At 40.6% G+C, this 23,114-nt stretch overlaps 1 protein-coding gene across 1 annotated transcript in view; it reads left to right on the forward strand.

Moving 5' to 3' along the window:
* The window catches only part of Tp63 (tumor protein p63), a 205,187-nt gene that overhangs the window by 53,023 nt on the left and 129,050 nt on the right, over nucleotides 1–23,114 (forward strand). Inside the window, exons 2-3 of the mRNA XM_021653965.2 lie at nucleotides 18,877–19,005; nucleotides 19,726–19,858. Of these exons, the coding sequence (XP_021509640.1) occupies nucleotides 18,877–19,005; nucleotides 19,726–19,858 (262 nt within the window). The remainder of the gene's footprint in view (nucleotides 1–18,876; nucleotides 19,006–19,725; nucleotides 19,859–23,114) is intronic.

Raw genomic sequence — 23,114 nt, forward strand, 5'->3', positions numbered from 1 at the left:
TGGTGAAACAGGAAAATTTTATTCTCACAGTTTTGGAACATGGGAAGACTGAGGTCAAAGCCACAGAATAGCCTGGTTAGGTATATTCTATTTCTAGGTGGTGGATTTTTGCTTTTTCCTTTTCCCACTGTGGTGGGACAAGACAGCTCTCTTCAACCTCTTTTTATAAGATTATATCTCCCACCTCAACAGGGCTCTGTCCTCATGATTTCATTACATCTCCCAAAGCCCATCATCGTGAATGTGAAAAGCTGATTTTGATTGAAGGAAAGAGTAGGCAAAGAGAAAAGCCCCATCAGGCAACTACTATTTCCAAAATGACAATGAAAACAGGAGATATAGTTTGTGATGAGCTGGGGCTAGGATGAGATCTTCCAGTGTCCACAGAGTCATGCAGGGTTTGGATATCCAACTTGATAAAAAGCCATCTCAAACACAGCATGACTCCCAATGGCCCATCTGTAAACTCTGGGGGTGAGGTTGAAGTTGGGGAGGGTCTCTTCCATTGCTGAATCTTTAAGGTCCAATAAATGGATAACTTTACTTGGGACTTTCTTCAGCCTTTGACAGAATAGAGGGATGTCAGGATTGGATATCCTAATCATTGAACTCAAGGATTAGCTATGAACTGAGATGAGCAAAGCAAGACTTATGGGTTTCTCTAGCAATCTTTATCTCCATTTCTACTTTTGGCCACTTAGAGAGTCTCTGTATTTCTGATACTTAACACACTGCCTTGCAAGTAACAAGCACTCAGTAAATGCTTTGCTGAATGATCAGACAAAAAGCTGAGTTGTTTCAATAGGTGAGAAGAGCCTGGTTTAGGGCTTGAGTAAATAATCCACGCTTATGCCTCTGGAGCAGGAAAGAAGCCAACCTTTGATGGCTTCACTTTATCATATAATTTTTTTATAATGAGTTGCCTTCATGATCTTCTTACCCAATCTAAGGAACAGTGTTAAATATATTTCACCTAATTGTTCTGATCTGGGTTTCACTTCAGAAAGTGAATCTTCACACCTCTCTGATTTATTTGCTTTTGAGATAAAAATAAAATAAAATAAAATTCAGTGAGGGAAAGCTTTGGGGGAATAATAGTTTTCACACAGTTTTTTTTCCAAAATCCATTTTGAATAATACCACAGTTGAGTAATCAAATCACAAATTTACATTTATAACTAGTAGTCTGAAGCAATTATGCCAACATTTTACTGAATATACATTTCCCTGGGACTTTTTATACTTCTTTTCATAATTGTAATTGATGTGAAATGTGTGTAATTGTTGTATAAAATATTAGGTATATACAGCTGTATATATTAACAAGCCAGCCAATAATGTAATTATCAAACAAATTATTTTGTTTGTACACGTGTGTGCATGTGCCCAAGTGTCCGGGAGGTTGCATGTACACACTTTTGTGCACGTGTGTGGAGGCCAGATTTAACCTTGGGTGCTGTTCCTCAGTTGCTTTCCATCTTCTTTCTTGATAGAGAATCTCTCACTGGCCTGAAGCTTGCCAAGTCAGCTATGCCGGCTGGCCATGATGCGCCATGATTCACATACCTCTACCTCTCATAAATCTGAGATTAGTCCTGTGTGCCTCCACGCCCAGATTTTTTATGTAGCTGCTGGGTATCAAATAGAGATATCACTCAAGGTTTCATATTGACTCCAAATTCTTTTTATTACACTTTGAAAATGAGGGTTTAGGAAACATTTTATCAAATAGATATCTTTTTTTTTTCCTATGGTGATAAAGGCAATCAGAGTTTGGTTTTCATGTTCTCTATGGTATATTTTTCATATATTAGTAGTCCTCAGTAGTTATTATAAACACATATGAAAGCTAACAGCATTTTTGATAAATCTGGGCTTCCAAATCTGCAAAATGGTATGCTGTATTCACAGACACTCAGTGCGGCTTTGTTGTTATCTGAAGGTGAATTAAAGGCAAATGGGATGGACATTGGAAGAAGGTGAACACAGGAACAAGACAGGAGCCTACCACAGAGGGCTCTGAAAGACTCTTCCCAGCCGGGTATTAAAACAGATGCTGAGACTCATAGCCAAACTTTGGGCAGAGTGCAGGGAAGCTTATGAAAGAAGGGGGAGACAGAAAACCCTGGAAGGGTCTGGAGCTCCACAAGGAGAAAAACAACCAGAAAATCTGGGCCAAGGGGTCTTTTCTGAGACTGATACTCCAACCAAGGACCATGCATGGAGATAACCAAGAACCCCTGAACAGATGTAGCCCATGGCATCTCAGTCTCCAAGTGGGTACCCTAGTAAGGGGAACAGGGGCTGACTCTGACATGAACTCAGTGGCTGGCTCTTTGATCACCTCCCCCTGAGGAGGGCACAGCCTTACCAGCCCACAGAGGAAGACTATGAAAGACAGTCATGATGACACCAGATAGGCTAGGGTCAGATGGGAGGGGAAGAGGTCCTTCCCTCACAGTGGACTAGGGAAGGAGCATGGGAGGAGAGGAAGGGAGGGATTTGGAGGGGGCAAGGGTGAGGGCTACAGCTGGGATACAAAGTGAATAAATTGTAATAAATAAAAAATATACTAAAAAAACTAACAAATAAACAAAAATAAGACAGAGAGATACAGAATAAAATGCCTAAAGTCAAATACCTACAGACAAGTGTACCACCTACACATAAACTCAGACAGATAGGCAGACAGGCATGCACACACACACACACACACACACACACACACACAATAAAACAAAAACAAAAGAAATAAACACCCCTCAAAACTAGAACAAGACTCAACAATTCTCCCACTCATTGGCAAGGTCATTATAAGACAATGTGTGTGCTTTGTTTTGATTTGATTTTTTTTTTTCCAGCACAGCTATCATCCTATAGCTTCCCTTGAATTCAGGCATGGCCAAATGAATCATGGGCAGGAGTGCTTCGTGTTCCTGCCAGACTTGATCCTAAAAGTACCTAAGATCCCTCCCTTGATCTCCAGATTGTTTTTCTTACTCCCCCTCTTCCCCGTCCTTCCCCCTCCTTATCTTTTTGCTTATAGGCCGGATAGGAAAAAAACAAAACAACAAAAACAAAACAAAAGAGGACATCATTAAGGCTTTAAGTGCAGCAGAGCAGTTGTTGAAAGGATTCTGAGAGCTGTGAGACACATGGGACAAGACTGCACAAAAAAGCCACCTGTAGGGAAATTTCCTCACGAGACTTGATGTACGTGAGGAAGTATGATGGTGGGACAGCATTAGAGTCACAGCATCATGCTTTCTTGTGGTCCAGTTTTACACTTGCTCTTAGCCAAAATACTGAGAAGTAACTGGGTATGGTTCCATCTGAGTATGAAAGACTGACAGCTGTGAAAACTTTCTGGATGAAGCTCTTGGGAACGGTTCGCCTGTTTCTCTAGAAATGGACTATTTTTGTTCTTATGTTTTCATAAACACAAGACTCCTTGGGTGTATCCATGTCATCAAATTGTGATTATAATTATGGACTGATCTTAATGTCAAATGCCTCTAACGAGTTAGTACCAGGCCACAGCTACTGAGTCTGAGACCATACCTGCAGAGGTTTGTGGGAGAGCCACTGTGGGATATAAATCTGATATTAAAAAAACAAAACAACAACAACAACAAAAAACTTAGAGCAGCTAGTCCTGTGAAGAATGTAGATAGCTTGTGGAAGACATATGGAGCTCACTAAGGAAGAGACAAGATTTATCACTGCAAACATTTCTATGCACTGATTTCTTTTTCTTTTGCAAAATACATAAATAAATAAATCAAGCAAGCAAGCAAGCAAGAAATAACCACGGGCTTGTGGTGCAGACTTGTGAGGCAGAGACTTTGTTTGAGGCCAGCCTGCTCTACAGAGCAAGTTCCAGAACAGCCAAAGCTGCACAGAGGAACCATGTCTCAAAAAACCTCAAACAAGCAAGCAAACACACACACACACACACACACACACCACAAAAAAATACAAACTACAATAAGCTATAAAATTGAGAAATTAGCCTAAAAGCCTGAGTATACATACATCCTGAGGCTCCCAAACATTGACTTGTGCTCCTCCTCATGACCCTCATGACTTGTGATTCTCAGAAGATTGGGTATTTAACTCAGTAGCACAGTTTATATCAGAATACTATAACCTACTGTGTGGGCACCTGTGTGGGCATCTAAGGATTTGGGCTAGGATCTACAAATAGGAGAACACATGCAGTGTTTCTCTTTCTTGGTCACATCAGTCAGTATAATATCCTCTAGCTCCAGCCATTTGGCCCCAAATTTCACTATTTTGTTTTCATTTGTCCAAGCGTCTCCCAAGCAGTGTAAGCTGTGATGCTATTGCTGAAGACATCACACCCTCAGACACAGAACCTGGGGGAATATGAGCACACACATGGGTGCATGTGAGTGTGCAAGCACACACACGTGTATGCACTTAACCGACAGTGAACAATTCAGTAATTTTAAAGGATGTGGGGAGACATAGGAGAAGTGATAAGGAAGGGAAGGATGTAAACACAGAATTCATGAATAAAATTCTCAATTTTAAAATCTTTAATGAATAAAAAAAAGACTTTGCAATCTTCGTATCACTGAGCATAGTGGCGATGCATGAACTTCACAGCTTGTGCTACGACAGCGTGGAGGGAATTTTGGGATGTCTGAGTTTTCCAGCCCAATCTTTCTAAAGCATCCCAAAAGAACTGAAAAAATGTCACCCTCTTCCTTTTCCACTACGACACTTTCTTTGTTCTTGTAAAATGTTTTCAGTCCATCTGCCCATTCTACCACCAGGCCCCACCTGGGAAGGGTTGTTGAAAGCTGTGTCCTTCCACTTAAGCCATGCTCCTCATTGTGTTGATGGGAAGAAGAAAATGTTCTGTGAAATATGCCATAGAACACATGGCCTGCAAGGAGGTAACAGTGAACACGAATGAGCAAGGCAGGAAGCTTTGGTGCAGGGAGTGGATGGATTACTGGAAAAATACAGAAGCCAAATATTAACAAGAGTCAACCACAAGGCTCCTTCATAAGCAACCAGATGGGATGGGCTATGGTTCCTTATGTGTTCGGAAGGAGTCCTCATGAGCAACCTGCCCGTCATGAGAAAATCAGAGGACCGAGGATTCTGGGTTAGAGGACCTGTTGTGATTAGCCAGCTCTTTATATATGACTTCTTAAAGGAAAATATAACCCAGATGATCTGTATAACCACCACTACACAGGCTGAAAGTCAATCTCTGTTTGGAACCTATTAATAAATGTAATAGTTACAACGGATGATAGCCCTGTAAAAGAGATGCATAAGCATGTAGCAGATTTACATACCCAACAGCATAGGAACCCAAGTTTCCATGGGGCCAGAGACATCACGTGATTATGTGTGGGATATGGGTAGGAATAATTTTAAAGTTTACTATGGAGTCATTTATCTGTAGAAAAGGGGAAAAAAACACAAAGCAAACTATTCCTGGAAAGACAGGTGACAGGTTTTGTTTTTAATTTTGGCGCTGCAGATCGAAGACCTGGACCTGCACAGGTTCTAAGCTATAGCTCAATGGATAGGAGATTCAAATGGAGAGAAGTGACAAAACCAAGTGTATCAACAGCACAGAGCTTAGACACACACACACACACACACACACACACACACACACAAACATTACTGAAGCGGTCTATTGAAAAGCCTCCTCTCTCAGCCAGAGTGACTGAGTGGAAACATCACAAAAATTTCACTCTTCCCAAGTGGTAGCAAGAAAAGTGCGGCGAAGAAAGCTCCTTAACAGGAGAGGGAATGGCCCACCCACAGAAACAGGAGTCAGGGCTATTTTTGTAGAAGTGAGTGAACTTGTTCCTCAGGAATCCAGGTTGCTTCTGGCCAGCACAGCTTCATTTCATTTGTTTACAGGCTGACCTGCAGCCATCTGAGAAGATGAACTTTGTCCTCAGAGACAGGCTTTCAGGTCTCCCCTATAACCCCAGGATGTCATGGACCTGCCCTTTGTAACTCTCACTGCTGCCTTTATGTTCGTGTATCAGAGATCCTTTTTGTACTATGAAGTCATCCTTATAAGCATTCTAGCACACCAACCAGTGCACTTATCCAATCTCTCCTTTATACTTTAAACTGTCCTGTGTATTTTTTAATCAGAGTTGATAAATTTCCCAAGAAGTCTGAAGACAAATATGTTTAGTGGTATAGGTAGGTTGGTTGATGTCACGGCTTCTAACCTATGGCCAGGTAGAGCAAAAGCCCCAGGTTGTCTAAGCAATGAGTGGTTTCTGGGGCTAGGAGTTCGTGGGTCCCTGATGAACACAGCCTTCCATTCTTCCAGTGAATTTGCTTTGACAACCTTTTTATGGAATTATGCCTCTGTTTCACTCCATAACATAAAACAAACAACAACAAGAACAAAACACCTTTCTTGAAATGTAGATAAATGTCTTTAACACTGAAGCACTTTGTATAGTTTGGAATCCTTGGCTGGAATGAGTTTGTCCTATAACACTATTGCATTTATGCAGTACAGGAAAAACAAAAAACCTTCTGAGATGTTTACATGTTCTCTAACTGGAGACTACTAAAGACTCATAAAGTGCCTTTCTTTCCTTGTATTTGTTCTTTCTGCTTTCCAAACACCACGATCCATTCATTAATCCTCCAGAAAGTCCTGATCCAAATCACCACCGTAAGCACCCAAACTCCATAAATTTTCCTTATTATTACCGCTGGTTCTCTCAGAGCCCTTATTTTAGTCGAAAAGCATTAAGCTTAACCTTCCTTGCTTTATGTGTCCTTCATCTTGTCTCTCTTCTGTTCTCCAATACAAAAGCCAGAGACTCTTGCCCCTGGAAGACTCTCCAACCTCATAAATACTCCTGCCTTTAACTTTTTGTACCATCAAATATTGTCTTCATTCTCGGTTAGCTTTTGTTAATTTATTTGCATAAAGCATTTACATGCAGATTACTCGGCTGAGAGGTCACACTGTTTAAGGCCAAACAACAGGTCAGAGGGGAGAGGCCCAGTCTTGTAGACCTCCCCACCTGAACCTCTCAGGGAGATGAGCAAAGGGAAAGTTCCCTGCAGCTCAGGTGTGCGTAGCAATTACCCAGGGTGCCTCAGTGGGCAGCAGAAAGAAGGGAATGGAGTCTACAACCTTGGCTCCTTGTGCCACATTCATAAAGCCGTCCACAAGAGGTGAGAAGCTGCTGAGAGAGGGACCACCGTTAGATGGAATTGCCGTCGCTGCACCCTGGAAGGTGTTGGTGCAGACTCAGGTTTTGTTCAAAAAACAGCAGCGATAGCTCTCAGTGGAGCAAAGAAGCGGGAGGGGTGCGGGCCGGGCTGCAGGCTAACCAGGCTTTCTTAGGCAGGTGTCATGAATTGCTTAACTGGACGAATTGCCTGTTGTCAGCTGGGCCAGACATAACCGCGGCTGCCTTTCTAATAGTGAGGGACAATGGGTTGCAGTCCTTCAAATATCAGAATAATGGAATAAGGGAAGAAATGGCAGTTTTTAGTAATCCAGGAACCTTTACACCTCGAAATGAAGCGAAAAGAGAGACAGGGTAATCTCGCCAGCTGGAGCACAGGTAAACAAGGATAATGCCGCTGCTCTTCGGATTAGATATGAATTTGGGGAAGTACACAGCAAACAGCCTGAGGTTGGTGGGAGAAGGCGGGTGACAGGATAGTACGGTGCTGTGCAGGACCTTAGAAATTCAAGTCTTCGTTCCCTCGGGCTGCTTCTGAGGGCCTGAGACGCGCTGGCTTATTTACTTCACATGCCCAGACTCCCCTCTCTGGAGTAAGGTTGGTGCACCTGCCAGAGTGATTTTTGTCTGATTCGAGCAATGCTTCTTAGCCGTCTCCACCTGCTAACACTTCTTGGGGGAGCTACGAACTTCTAAATAATACCTTTTCCCATATTACACTCTTGCTTCGAACTGTTGGCTTACGTGGATCAGGATCAGACTCTGCCACCTGTATTTTAAGCTCCCCAAGTGTCCTAAGGTGTTGCCAGGCGTGAGAAATCAGGGTTAAAGGGAAGTCTGAGAGGGTCAGCTTAGAGTGGGACAATGGCAAAAAGACAGGAGGTGAGAAGCACGCACAGAAGAGGGTGCTGGGGAGGTGGGATTGGTTCTGAAAAGAGCCACAGCCAGAGGCTGGGGAACTCCAGGCAGAGTGGTGGTTCCAATAGGCTCAGGTGAAAGCACTGTGGGAGGCAGATTAAGCCAGCAGGAGTTAGAATGAAGGCTATGAAGATAATCAATCCTCCCTCTAGGCTGCTGGTACAGACATCTGTTTTTCTCAGCAAGAAAGGATGACAAGGTGAAGTGACTCCAAAGGGAGTACTTTGAACTGACAGATAAAAATAGCAACAGTTTTAGTAGGACAGTACTGGAAAGGGTGTGTGGTTTTTGATTTTGGGTTTTTTTGTTTGTTTGTTTAGTTTTTTTTTTTTTTTTTCTGTCAGAAATCATTGGGTGTCAGTCCATTTTGTAGCACAGTAAAATGAACACTAGAGTGTCTGGAACCAGAGGTCTCAGAACTTATCCTACGCCACCCTCCCACTTTCACTAGACATGAGCTTGAGCCCCAGAGGACAGAGACTTGCCCACGAGCTCAGCCAGTTGAAAGCCCCCATCAGGGCTGTAAGGTAGGCAAAGCTCTAGCCTGTGTCCAAGGCTCTACATGGCCCATGACTGGAAGAGTCAGCATAGTGGGAGAGTTAGGGACATTGGCAATGCAGCTGCCTTCCTCGGCTTGGATCTGTTCAAGTTATGATCCAGAAGTCCTTCTTTTATGGAAGTTGCCTAGCTGAGCTTGCTAATATTTCTCTACCTTAAGGTGCATATCAGATTAGCAAAATGTTACCAGAGGGTATTGAAAGGATCAAGCAAGTTTATATCCGAAAGTATTTCGAAAATGCTCAGCCTGGAGCATGTATTATACAGTATTGTAATTGTTAGTCTGCCATTTTGTTTGGTACTGAAATGGTATCTGAGTGCTGGGGTGGGGAAGCCTAGCGGTAGAGCACTTGCTTACCATGCTCAGGGACCAGTGTTCAATCCCTGATGCTGTCAGAGACATTTGGAAAGTGCTGACTGAATGAACATGGCTGTGACATATTGCCCACCTGGAGACGGATATTTAGAGAACATTGAACTTTCATCAAGGCATTCTGAACTCTGGACAGACTGCAATTTAGCTGAATCCTCAAGCTGTGGGTGTTTACACAATTGCCTTTTAAGTGCAGATTTCTAAGTCTTTTTTTTTTTTTTCAATGCAGTTTATTCAAGGAACCTTGAACATTCCTCGGACCCTGGGGAAAGCCAGCCCACAGCTTAAATAGCCTCTGGGTAGCCAACCCAGGCGTGCCACGTGGGCAATGCAGATAGGTCCACATACATGGAAGCAAGCCAGATCCTCAGCCTTAGCCAAATGTGGGATTGTTCATGACAGAGAGCACTCACCATCAGGAAGGTGGAAGGCGGAAACCAGCTCCATCTTTAAGGCATAGCATTCCGCAGCTCTCTACAGTTCCCCCTTTTTGTTTTAGACGCATCAGGCAAGAGTAGAGGTCTGATCTCTGATATTAGAAATAAATTGGGACTTTGTACCGATGTTCATTTAGGTGTCATCCACCCAAAGAGCATCAGACCCGTCCGATACCTTTTTCTCAGAGGCGGGACCTGGGGCATCAACCCGCATGCAACCAGACATGCTCTTCTCTGGGTCCAAACCTGCTGACCCTGAGTGCAGTGCTTAGCCTCGCATCCTGAGCGTAACATTTTAGCTTTTTATGGTATCCAACCATGCTTGGGGAGAATGTCCTGCTTCAATGGCTGTAAAGGCCTTCTAAGTCTTATGCCACATAAGACTTAGAGTGTTTGCTTATCTACTGGTGCAAGACCTTGCAGGATTGAGCTATATTCCTGCGACAGCCTTCGTTCGTTCCCTTTCTGCATTTTATTTACAAAAAAAGAGAAAAAAAAAGAAAAAAAAAAGGTGTTGCTAAATTGTTCAGGAAGCTCTTGAACTTGAGATCCTCCTGCCTTCAACCTGCCTGGCAGGCCTGTGCACCAAGTTAGGCTTATGTCATATCATTGGAATCAGAATGCTATAGGGGTAAGAATAAGACTTTGGCATTTCCCCCAAAAAATTATTTCCAGTGATTACCTTTGTAATGTGAAGCTTCCTGCTTCTTAACTAGAGTGTAAATGGCCTCTTAGCTTAGGCTTGAGGTCTGTCTTCTTCCTGAAGATCACACTCCTCCTTGTTGATACAGTTAAGGAAGTTGAGGTTTCGATTAGCCATTGGAATGGCAATCTAGGAACTCTGAAGCTGTGTCCTTGAAAACAGCATCCTCATTCTCTGTATCCACATATGACTTGAGTATCTACTTGTCGGTACCTACCTCGGTAGATGTTTGGAAATTAAACAAGGCTTCTTGGGTACATGGCAGGGTACCTCCCTAATGGGAGCACTGAAATGCTGGCTGCTGTTTTAGCTCTAGCTACTGGTACCAATGCCCGTGGTCCACTGTTCTAAAGGTTTTCTTCAACAAGTATTTGCTGTACTCCTATTCTCTGCCAACTACTGTGCTTAAAAGTCCAGTCAGAAAGACAGAGACGAAAATGAGTTTCTTGTCTCCAAGAGCCAATCTCTAGATATTATTAAAACTTCTCCGACATGACAAGATATGATTCTAATCAGGAAATTTAAAAGGCTCCACAATAACACAGTGACAATGAAGTAGAATATTCACACACACCACAAAAGGAGTGAGGGCAAAGAGGGAACTAAGTGGAGTGCAAGTTCTGAGGTGGGAAAGGCTGATCAAGTAACAGGCCCATAGTTTGAGAGAGAATAACAACAAGTGAAATGAAATCAGAAAGAAGCTTTAATGGACCAAAGGTGATGAGCAAAAGGAGCTACAGACAGAAATAGTCATCATATTTAAGGTAGAATCATCTATGACAGAAAGTGAAGCCAAAACGTGAAAGTTAGAGGATCTGACATGGGAGAAGAAAATGATGCTCTCTCATAATTAACAGTATTGGAGTTGTCCTTTGATGTACAGAACTAAATAAATGTAGGGATGGAGTACATAGGAAAGGGTCCTAGGAGAATAGGGTGAAAAGAAATGGATCTAAAGGAAGGTATGGTGATAAAAAAATTTTTCTTCTAAAAGGAAAAAAAAAAAAACAGCTACTAACTATGATGAATGGCTGGAGAGAGGAGAGAGGGGCATATGCAAGATTCTTCCTAATATTAATCCCTTCAGTGATATGTAGGAAGGAGCCATTTGATCGTGATGCTCTGCAAATCAGGATAACTTGAAATAAACTAAGGCACAGGCTATTCTCCAGATCCATTTTGTTCTAAATTGTGTTCGCTAAGAGCAAAGCTAATGTGTGTATTTGGATCAGAGTAGATGATGTGTTAAATACTCATCTTTTTCTGAACAGACACCTGACATAGACAAGAAAGAGAAGGTTTATTTTGGCTCATAGGCTCAGATTCTGAATCAGAATCCTAAGGAATAAGGACATAAAGTTAACATTTTCTCCACAGCTACTTGATATTTTAGGCTGACAACAGGAGCATGTGGGGCTGCCTGTTCATACTGTTTGGTGGGAAGGGCTAGGGAGATAGGCAGGGAGATGACTCAGCAATTGCCATGCCTGGGTGTGCAAGTAGCACACATGAGCGCTAATAGATGCCCAGAACTCACATGCCAGGTGAAGATAGAAACCTGCCTACCCGTAATTCCAACACCTGGATGGCAGGGAAGAGAGATCTGGCTGGACTAGTTACATCTCTGTACTCCAGACTCATAGAGAAAAACCTGTCTTAAGTCATAATGTGAAGAACTACTGGGGAAGACTGCCAGCATCAGACTTGGGCCTCCATATATATATATATATATATATATATATATATATATATATATATATACATGTGGACACATGTACAAATATACCACACACACATATGAACCGACATACATGTATATGTATTACACACACACAAATTAAAGAAGAGAATATGGAAAAAATACACAGAACAAGATGTAGCTCCAGGACACATCAAAGTACCTACTCCCTTCATCTAATGTCCCACGTCATGCTTTTCATTGACTCTCAATAAAGCAATTACATTATGAACCTAGACAATATTAACCTGCTGAATTGATCAGAGCCCTCCTGGAGACTGTCTTTGGAAATGCTATCCCAGGCGTTTTTGGAGGCATCTTTCATTCATTCCCTAAGTATTTATTTAGCCAGTCAAGTGCCAATCAAAAGTAACCATGACAAATGGAGAGAGAAGAAGCACAGTGATCATTTTTCAACATGATGATGGGGAAAAATTACCATCTAAGGAAGGAAATACGTCAATGGGCCTAAGTGATAGTTAATGGGTGAGAGATTGTCGAGGAGGTTGATTTTGTGCAGTCCTAGGATAAATCCATTCCTTGGGGTCTTTAGAGGCTGGTGGGTACAATAAAGAGACAATGCAAGAAAAAGCTTCAAGATGTTCTTTAGTTTCCTTAGAGCTAAACAGTAATCACTGATATCAGTAATACTAAGGACCATAGCAGAGCAACTCAAAGATTTTTCAGGGTTACTGAATTATGTGATTTCAAGTGCTTCAGAGACTAACCTGAAGACCATCTTATGGAAGATCTAGAGAAGCTGGTAAGAAACTGACTAGATAGATATTATTAGAAGGGGAAGCCAGCTGGAGAGCTTTGATCTTTCACCTGAGAGTTGGAGAGACTCACCCAGCGTTTGAGCACTTCCCTCTTGAGCACTAGGAAAGTTACCTGTGTTTTACTCTGCATTTGTAGACATCTTTCCCCCACTATCCTTCCTTCCACTGGAATGAGGCTGAGGATTGAGCCCAAGGCTTTTTTAAATGCTCACATGGCTGAGCTACATCCAGAGCCCCTCTCCAGGCATTTGAAAGTCAGCTCCTGCTGGTGATGTTCCCAGCTTAGTAAACTTGGCTTCAAGAATTTAGGAACCAAACTGGCAATGGAGAGAGGACTTATTTACAATGGAGCCAAACCAGGGAGAGAAAGGCTAGTGATTTCTCTGCTTCTTGATGTATTTCAGCTTTGTGTAGAAGATGAAATAAGGCCAGAAAACGCAAAGCTAATGGCTTCTTCCCTGGGGAAAGAGGACCTAAGCTCAAAGTTCTCCCAGTTCTCTGTTGCAGAATCAGTTGCCTTTTGTTCTGTTTTGCTTAAATACAAGCTGAGAAAATGTAGTGAAAGCCCTGACCTCAACCATTTAGAAAGAGAAAAGATTCAGACTTTGTTGAGATGTGGAATTGCTACCCACTTCAGGCCTGGCAGAGTTCTTTATCTCTAGGTCCATTTCTCTGAAATGGTCTTATCATTTCTTTATAGGTCAGCTTCAACTCAGACTCCTCTGTGCCTATTAAACACACTTGTTTTGCAAGTAAAAAGTGATGGTAGTCTGATAGATTGGAAAGAGATCGCCCTTCCACCAGGACTTCTGCATAGGCTCTTAGATGGCAGCTACAGTGACACTGAGAAACTACAAAAGGACCAAATGATCTGGAAATATTGTTCACTTATCAACACTAGTTTTTAATGCCATTTCATGCTCAGCTTGTTAACAAGGGATGCTTATTGTGATAAAATAGATTCAGTAGTTGTTTTTTAACATTAAAAAAAATCTCCTAAATATTAAAATTCCATGGTTCCAAAATTTTATGGGGAATGAGAACTAGGCATTATATATGTAATTTAATAAAGCATAACTTTGAAGCAACACAATCTTGCCGCAAGTCCCCTCTTTATCATGTACTGCCTGAGTGAACTTGAATAACCTGCTTCTCCTCTCTGAGGCCAGAGGGCCTCTGCATAACTGGAAAAGCAGGCCCCCAGACAGTTCGCACCTTAATTCACAGCAAAGCTGGACTGCCAAGCACCAGACAAGCAGCATGCAAACCAGAGGGACTGTACTGAGATGGCATTTCTGCCCCTCAGAAGGTCAGAAGCCAATTTCTAATGGGAAATTAGAAACTGGTGTGCAAAAAGCTCTGATAAAGAGAAAAAATTAAGAGAATGTTAAAAGCACTCTATTAATAACATCTATGAAAAAAATATTTTTCAAAAAGCCACACGCCCTATTCATTTGCTAACCCCTTGATATGGCCTCCCACATATTGGAGTCTCAGCAGATGGTTGAGTCACCTGCACAGGACTCCAGTGTGTTATGTGCTTTCTTTCAGAGAGATGGCCCAGAATTTACAGAAAATTTTATGTCTTAGATAAGCCATTCTACCATATTTCTTTTGAAAATGGCTTTCAGGAACACTGACGATAGCAAAAATTTTAAGAAGAGATGGCTTTTAAATATTAATTTTCATGTATTTAGAATTTTAGTGTAATTTTCTTTAAAACTTATTTCATAACTATGAGTTCAAAGAAGAGCTGTGATTAACCATCACTTGGAAAGTCCCATGCAATTTAACCTGCTTTCCAAGAGCCAACATAGCAGCACAGAGATGGATCTCAAGGAAGTTCATGCTATAGGGACCTCAGTTGTGCTGTGACATTAGCAAGGATGGATGAACTAGACATGGCCACACATCCTTCATAGCCGGGACTAATGTGTAAACACGTCCGTGTCACTTCCAGTGTGATCCCAGCTGCAGAGGAAGCGTCTAGAAAAGCAGCTTTTCCCTCCATCACAGTTGCTGAGAACTGTCATGAGCTCTTTGAGTCAAGAAATCAAGTAGCAGCAATATGTTTCCAGGTTGCTTTGTAGCTAAGTTAGGGATGCTTACGTAGACTCAAGTGAATTTCTAGGTTTAGCTATTAATATCCGTGTGTTCTGAAGGGAAATATGGTGGCTTTATTTTTAAAATGATATCCCAATATTTGGAAAACAGTGCTGCTAAAAAGCCATAGGTTAGCCCAGGAATGGTAAGACTTAGCATCTCATGTCCTAATTTATTTTTCAATACTAAGAGGAAAGAGCCAAGTCAAAGCACAACCAAGCTGGCCTGATTGTTCTTGTTTGGTGTAGTGTTTTAGTTCAGCTTTTCCATATGGTAAATGAGCATACTCAAGCTGGAATTGATGCTTTTTGTGGGAAAGGGAAGGCAAATGGAGATGCCAACTGTTGACTCCTTGTTGTTTTCCAGTAATTTGTACAAAGAAAAGTGTTTCTTTCTGAATTAATAGAAAGAGTGAAGGATAGTCTGTTTAGGAAAAAGAAGCAAGCAAAACAAACAAATAGGTAAAAACAAACAAACAAAAACAATAACATAAAACAACTTCTTATTTCTAGTGTTTGGGTGTGACTGGTTTGACAAAGACCTCTGAAGAGAGCCATTGTTGCATGAGTTCTTGATACAGAGATTCACCCATAGGCAAAGACTTGAAAGCTGGGCAATGCTTACTTCACCCTTCTTGCCCTATGGCACTGGGTGACCTCTCTATTCCCCTCTTCTGCAGTGTTTTGCATGCTGGTCTACAGAACAAGAATTAACTCTCAGGGAGATACTTGGACATATCCTAATACAGAACCTTGACCTTCTTTCCCTTCCTCTGCCATCCCTTCATTTCTCTTCACCACTCCCTTCTTTTTCCTGCCCTTCATCTGCCTTTCCCTCTCATTTCTTCCTGTCCCTTTGGATGTCAATATTTAACCAAATGTGCATTTCTAATTTTTTTTTGTCTTCTTGGAAGAAAAAATCCACACAGTTTAAGCAGAACTTTACTCAGCAAAGTAAAGCAAAGGATAGCATACTCTGGAAACAATGACTGTAGCCACTCACCAGAAGGGAGAAGTTATATGTCAGAGGATGCAGGCACTAGCCCATTGGGTTCTGCACTGTATAATTTAAAAAAACGTTTATGAATATGTATGAGATAGGTAATACGCTACTGATGGAAAGTAACACTTTTCCCCTCTGAAATTATGGAGGACAAGAGGACTGGATATTCCTTTTAAGTTTTGTCTTTTTCTTTTTTAAAAATGGTGTGTGTGTGTGTGTGTGTGTGTCTCCATGTCCGTGTGTGTCCATCAAGTGTGGGAAGGCTTCCATAGAGCCCAGAAGAGGGCTTCAAACCCACCAGAACTGGAGTTACAGGTGGTTGTATTCCACCAGACAGGCGTGTTGGGACGCGATCTTGAGTCCTCCGGAAGAGCACCAACTGTTCTTAAACGCTGAGCCATATCTGCGGTCCCATTTTAGGGGACTCATGTCCAGGTTCTCTTAGAAAGTTCACAAGAGAATGGTGGGGGACTAGGAAGTGCCTACATTTCACTATGATATCAGAGTTTTTTTTGTTTCTTTTGTTTTGTTTTAATTAGGTTCTTTATTTTTGTACATGTGTGGCATTTGGGGGAATTCTCCTTGGTGTCTTAGTTTCTGATGCAATTGGAAGACCCTAACTACAGCTTCAGATGTGTTTAACAACAATGAAGAGTTCTTAACATTGGAAGGAATGGCTCTTAGGACAGTGGTTCTTGGTTTCCTTACATCTGTCTCCTGATCTACCCAGTCTCACATATACAACACTAGTCCTATAGAGTTTGAATTGTATGAATAGTTTATCCTCTTCCTTTTGTCTTATCTAGAATAAATAAAAAATGAGATAAACGATTACTTTAAGTCCGTCTGCATTCAATATCCAGACAGATGAGTAATATATATATATGTATGTATATTATATTCTGATTGCATCCATCCCATGCTTCAAATCCTTTAGCCTTGTGGAGAGAGATACACTGCCTTAGCAGAGAAAAACATGTAAATATGTAGAATACATACCACTCCACTCACACATATGCACGCACTTGCACATGTACACACACCAGTGTGACAATGAGGATTTTTGGAAAAGATTTGTGATTCTCATTCAAATCAGTGTCCTGGCTGTGATCGTGCAGCACATGATGTGTTTTGTAAAATACTTCCATTGGACAAAACCGGGTAGAAGATATGTGAGATCTCCCTATAATATTTATTTTAATTATTTATGAATCTATAACTATCTTCAAGTAAAAGAGCACATTTAAAATGGTTTATAAAGGGGCTATTGAAATGGCTCAGTGGTCTAGAGATGTACCACTGAGTTTGCATCCTGGAAGCTCATACCCGGAAGCTCATGACCACCTGTCACTCCCTCTCCAAGATATCCAATTCACTCTTCCTTCCGGGTTCCACCGAAACCTGCACTCCTGCACATATACCTGCACAGACACACATGCGTACACATGATTAAAATTAAATATAAATGTTTAAAGAATAGCTTACAGAAGCAGATTTCAACATATGTCCTATGTGTCTTTTGACACAACCTATAAGTTCCACATCCTCGCCAACTGCATATCTCCACATTTCTGTGTCCAAAATAATATACAACCTTAACATAGTTTCGTCAAATTGTTTAGCAGGCACCAAGTTATTTCCCGCCTTAGCATTTCATCTCTGACAGTAGCCCAAAGTGGAAGAGACAGGTAACTCGTAGATTTCCTTGCTATTCTATCTACTCTGCACACTAGCTCTTTTGCTCTTGCCAACTCTCCCTAGGCCACTTGTCTCTTCAAAAATTATCTATCATGATTTTATGTAGATGTTTTTACTCATCACATTTATTATGGATTTGTTTTGCTCTTTTCTCCACTATGACCACTATCAATGAGACAGTCATACTCACTTTTTATTTCCACTACTCATATGCTTCTTTGGTGAATAATGTGTCTTTTATTCATTATTTTTATATATTTAACCTGATCAAGTGAGTGTGCTGCTGCAGTAGCTCGGCAAGCATTTGTTGATAAGCTCAGGGCTGTTATTTCCTACCATGTAAATAGAATACAGAATAAACACTGAAATGGTAGAGAGAAGATTGAATGCCCTTACACACTATTAATTTAACTTTTTTTTTTTTTTAATATGAAGAGCAGTGATTTAAGGGCAGAACTAATTTCATTGTGAGGTAAAATTAGCCCACTGATCATTATAGCAAATCACTACGCAGATTATCTGGGCAGATAATGTTCCGACTTGGAAAATATATCAACTAAGAGAGCTGGAGTTTCACTCTAGATAAACAAAGATCAAAGGTGAATTTAAAAAAAAAAAAGTGTACTCGAGGATCTAGCAGCAAAATGAACCAACTGAAATGACACTAATTGGCACAGAGTCCCGGTGTTTGTTTATCCCTCAGTTAACCTTGGATCCTAACTCTAATTAAGGAGCACCTCCACACGCTCCATGGTCAGCAACTAGTGATTAAACAAATAAAATCTTCGGTCCCAAAGCTTATGGTTATTGTCCTGGAGTGTTATGCTAAAGTTGTGATTACAAGAGAAGTTATTAATCTGAAGGTGAAACTTAAGTTCTCTGAAATCACTTCTATTTTTCAACTCTACTTCTTACCAGCTGGAGGCAGAAAGGGCAGAGAGTCAGTTGAGGCACCTATAAAATAGGTCTAATGATAGGTTGGCCTTGCCTTCAGACTTAATGAAGGGGTGTTTATTTTCTTTTTGAAATCTACACTGTGTTGGAAAGTGTAAGTACAGCATACAATAACAGTGCTATTAATTAAGAGAAATGAATTTGATGAAAAAAGACTCGATTGTCTAGCAGGGGAAATTCTGTCTGATTTATGGCGGAATGTGGCTCATGATGCTTTCGAAAGAAACAGCAATTGTGAAACTTAGGAACTGTGCTAAGTATGTCTGTAAGACTTTATAGATTCATTGGTGTTTTCCAGGTAGTTTGTATTTTTATTTCATTGACCAGTTTCTTGAATACAGAAACTATAATCTTAGCTTCATTTTTTTTTTTTTTTGTCCTTTTAAGTTTCGTAGAAACCCCAGCTCATTTCTCTTGGAAAGAAAGTTATTACCGATCCGCCATGTCACAGAGTACCCAGACAAGTGAGTTCCTCAGCCCAGAGGTGTTCCAGCATATTTGGGATTTTCTGGAACAGTAAGTATCAAATCATCAAGAAGTATACCTAAACTGTTTAAAAAAAAATAAACACAAATGGCTGAAAATTCAGTTACTACAGATCATATATAGAATCAGTTCAAAAAGTTATATTTTTGGAAATTTATTATATACCTGCATTTAAAATAAAGTAGTTTCCTTTTTCTAGTTTCCAAAACCAAAAGCTCATCAATACAGCAAATTAATATCCCTGTAGACATTCTTAAAGTGCCCCCACCCCAAACTCTCCAAAACATCTTCCCCAGTCTCAAAATGGATTCTTTCCTGAAGACTCATTCTCTAAGAGAGTGAATCACTCCATTTCATTAGTTGCGTATATACTTCTATGAAAACCGTTCATTATTATTTTAATCAGAAACAGGTTTTAGTAAGTACCTATGAAGATGAAAAAAGGAACACCAGAAGGATTGTTGCTCACCACTGACCTTCCAGGACCTGCAGGAAGCACAGCCCCTGATCTATCCTTGTTAGCCCACAGTTCATCCAGCAGAGATCACGGGGCCTACTTGAGCAGGAGGACTTAGGTTGACTTTCTCAGATTACACATATAGTAAATGGTTGAGATTCAAACCTCAGCTTCCTGACTCTAAGCAAGGACTTGACAACATTGAAGTAAAAAAATATTCATTGTCACTAGTCCATTGAATGTTGTGGTCTCTCCCAGTGGGTAATACACACCTTCTTCCCTTCTTGTGCTAGGCCTATATGTTCAGTGCAGCCCATCGACTTGAACTTTGTGGATGAACCGTCAGAAAATGGCGCAACAAACAAGATTGAGATTAGCATGGATTGCATTCGAATGCAAGACTCAGACCTCAGTGACCCCATGTGGGTGAGTGCCATGAGCTATCCTCTTCAGTGTGTGGGCCAGGCTGTCTGCAAATCAAAGTATATGGCTCTGAACAGACCAGACTACCGAAAGAGAGCAAATAAATTCACCTGGGAAACGATTAGCTGGGTTTGCTTTTGTTTCTGTTTATATTCTGTGTCCTTCTCGGCCTCTGCAGTGGGTGGGGACGGAGGTGCGCGAAATGACTTGTTACATTTTGGTTGCTGTTGTTGTTTTTTCTGAGTTGCTCTTCAAGTTAAGCCCACATTAGAGAGGATGATGTTGACAGAGTTTCCATGGTTCTAGAGAAGCAGAAAGTGGACCTGACTCTCCACTTTTGTACCAGAAAGTGACTTCCATGCAGATGCTCAGAAAGTAAGGTTAGAAGGAACATGCATGAGGTATAAGCTGTATTTTCCAGGCTTTTCCACTGTTTTATTCATGCTGGTAGGACCATAGGTCTGTTACCTTTTCATTAAGTGGTGAAACCATACCAGCGACTTCTGCCTCTGGCTAGGTCAGGAGTATTCCTGTTAATTTGAAACTCATCCTGTACAAGGAAAAACAGTCAGATGATTCCAAGCAAAGGGGTACCTGCCTTAAAGAAGTTATGAGTTCTTGTGCTCAAGAGATTTTCTATTCTTGGCTACACAGGAATAGCGAAAGTTAGAAAGTTTAAAATCACAAGCTTTTAAATTCCCACTCACAGTCACTATTGTAGTTTGTACACCGAGACACTTGGTTTCCTAATGTTCCACACTGTCCTGTTATTTCCTTTTATTATTGAAAACATTCTCTTTCAAAATATCATTTTTATGGTTTTTATCTCTCTCTCTCCAATTCTTATCTCTCTCAGTTCCCTGTTTGCTCTGCTTTCTCTTGGAACCTTTTCTCTGTCAAAGTTCCACCCACTGGAATGAAATGCCATCCCTCTGAAACAACCATCGGAAAAACTTTCATTGTTTGGTATTACACAACACTATACTTGTTTATTGCTCTGTCTTTTCAGGAATCAGGAGCCATGTTTTTGTCATTTGAGTGCTCAAGAGCACATAGTAGGGCTTCAGAAAGAATGCAGTGGGGTCTTGCCAGAGAGGCAAAAAAGCAATAAGGTGCTTTGACGCTGGTGTATTGAAATGTGCAAGGAAGAAGAGAAAGAATGAATTTGATTGAACAAACAAGCTTATCTTTCTCTGGATGCCCTGTTTCTAACTCAAAGAATCTACAGTTGTCACAGATTACAGCTGAATATGAATTGTAAACTTCCAATACTTTCTTATCTTGATCTCTATGTAAACATCTAGGTATGAATAGCAGTTACATAGACAGGGCCAAATTACAACAGGCCTTAGCAGCAGGCATGTCAAATACAGTGAATTTGTGCAGGATGCCAGTAGTTAGTGTTCCGCTGTGGGTATTAGAAAAGCAGAGACTTTTAGATTTCTAGTCCTTCTCAACTGCTGTGGGGCTGTGTGGGGCTTGCTTTCCCACTGCTTTGTAGCAGACTTTCTCATTTCCATTACACGTTAATTGCTGAACACTTTCTAAAGTCTACACATAAACTGCTTTCCCCATCAATATAGTATTTTAATAAGTTGGGAATTCAGCCAATTCTTTTCTCACTGCACAAGAAATGCAACTTTATAATGGGCATGAGAAGGCATGTAAGATTGTTAAGGACAGAAATTGAGAAATTCATTCTATGTTTTATTGATTTTTTTTTTGATAGGGCCAAGAAATGGAATCATGATGTTTTGATCGGGTTCTTTTTGTTTTATTTTGTTTTTGTTGTTTTGTTTTGTTTTCTGAGACAGAGTTTCCCTGTGTAACCTGGCTGCTCTAAGTTTGCTTTGTAGATAAGGCTAGCCTCCAACTCATAGAGATATGCCTACCTCTGTTTCCCCAAGTGCTGGAGTTACAGGTGTATGCCACCATGCTTAGCTTTGGCTTCATTCTTAACAAAGGAAATGAAAGTGTAGATGTTAAATTAGGTTGTATTAAATTGTACATGTGTCTTTTAAATTAAAATCTGTTTTATGCCACTAAAAATTAGTTCTGTTTGGTTAGTGAATGAGTATGAGTAAAATGTCTCAAAAGAAATCCCACTTTGGATGCCACTTGCTGGGGACCAGCCTTAGTCAATTGTGGGTCTTGAGATTGGGGAGAATGGATGGGTGCGAGAGAAAAATCACTTCACACACAGAGGCAGTTACAAGCGGACAGATGACTTATTTCAAGAGGCTTCTCAGGAGGTGTCTTTCTGGTGTCTGCTCATTTTTTTCTCCTCCTCCTCCTCCTTTTTCTTCTTCTTTTTCAGTCTATTTTTTAAGTTCCTTAATGGTTCATGATTCTGCTGTTTGATATATTACTGTATTTCTCAGATTTATATTACTTTGGATCTGTGCAAACATGCTTCTAATATGTTCATAATATGGATTAAGTATTAACACTTAAACATTCTCTTCAGTGATGAATACTGGACAAATGACTCCTTTACACTATTTATTCTTTATCCTTCATGCTAAATTAGGTTTTTCTTTAAGAAAATTGACTAGTAATTGCCTAAAATGCTCTGTGTTTGTAAATCCTTGCTGACTCTTCGAAGATATATATATGAAAAATCTTCAGCTCTACATAACTAAAAGACTAATATCTAGGGTGTGTGTGCATGCGTGTGTGCATGTGTGAATGTGTGTGTATGTGTGTGTGTAGGCACAGTACCTATCAGGGCACTCTACTTATATAATCCATATTTACCTAATATTTCCACCATGTGTGCAAGTCTAACCACACTTATTATTTAGCAACTGCTTATGTCTTGTTTCTTATGATACAGACTAGGAAATAATTGTTTCTTCCCTTGAGAAGATCATGAGATACCACTAAAGGCAAATCAGTATAAAATTGTCTAGGAAATTTACTTGGAAGCATGAATATTCTTTTAAAAAAAAAGTTACAAAGTAATGATTGAGTCAGATTGTTACAGAAAGAGTGATTTGGAATTAGGCTTTGAAATTTGAATAAGATTGACTAAAATGGGAGGAGGGAAAAAAGTAGTCCACATTTGGGAAACTGTTATCATCAAAGCATAGCTTAAAGGAACTCAGAAATTTGAGGAGGTAAGGCTAAAATTTTCAACTAAAGACAATTTATGTAAGAAAAATTTGAGCATTAAAAATTAGCGTGTTGGGCTGGAGAAATGGATGACTTGACCATCAGAAGCACTGGCTGCTCTTTCAAACGGGAGCGAGATTCTATT

Source organism: Meriones unguiculatus, chromosome 17, assembly GCF_030254825.1.
Source record: "Meriones unguiculatus strain TT.TT164.6M chromosome 17, Bangor_MerUng_6.1, whole genome shotgun sequence".
In the NCBI taxonomy this organism is placed as follows: Eukaryota; Metazoa; Chordata; class Mammalia; order Rodentia; family Muridae; genus Meriones; species Meriones unguiculatus.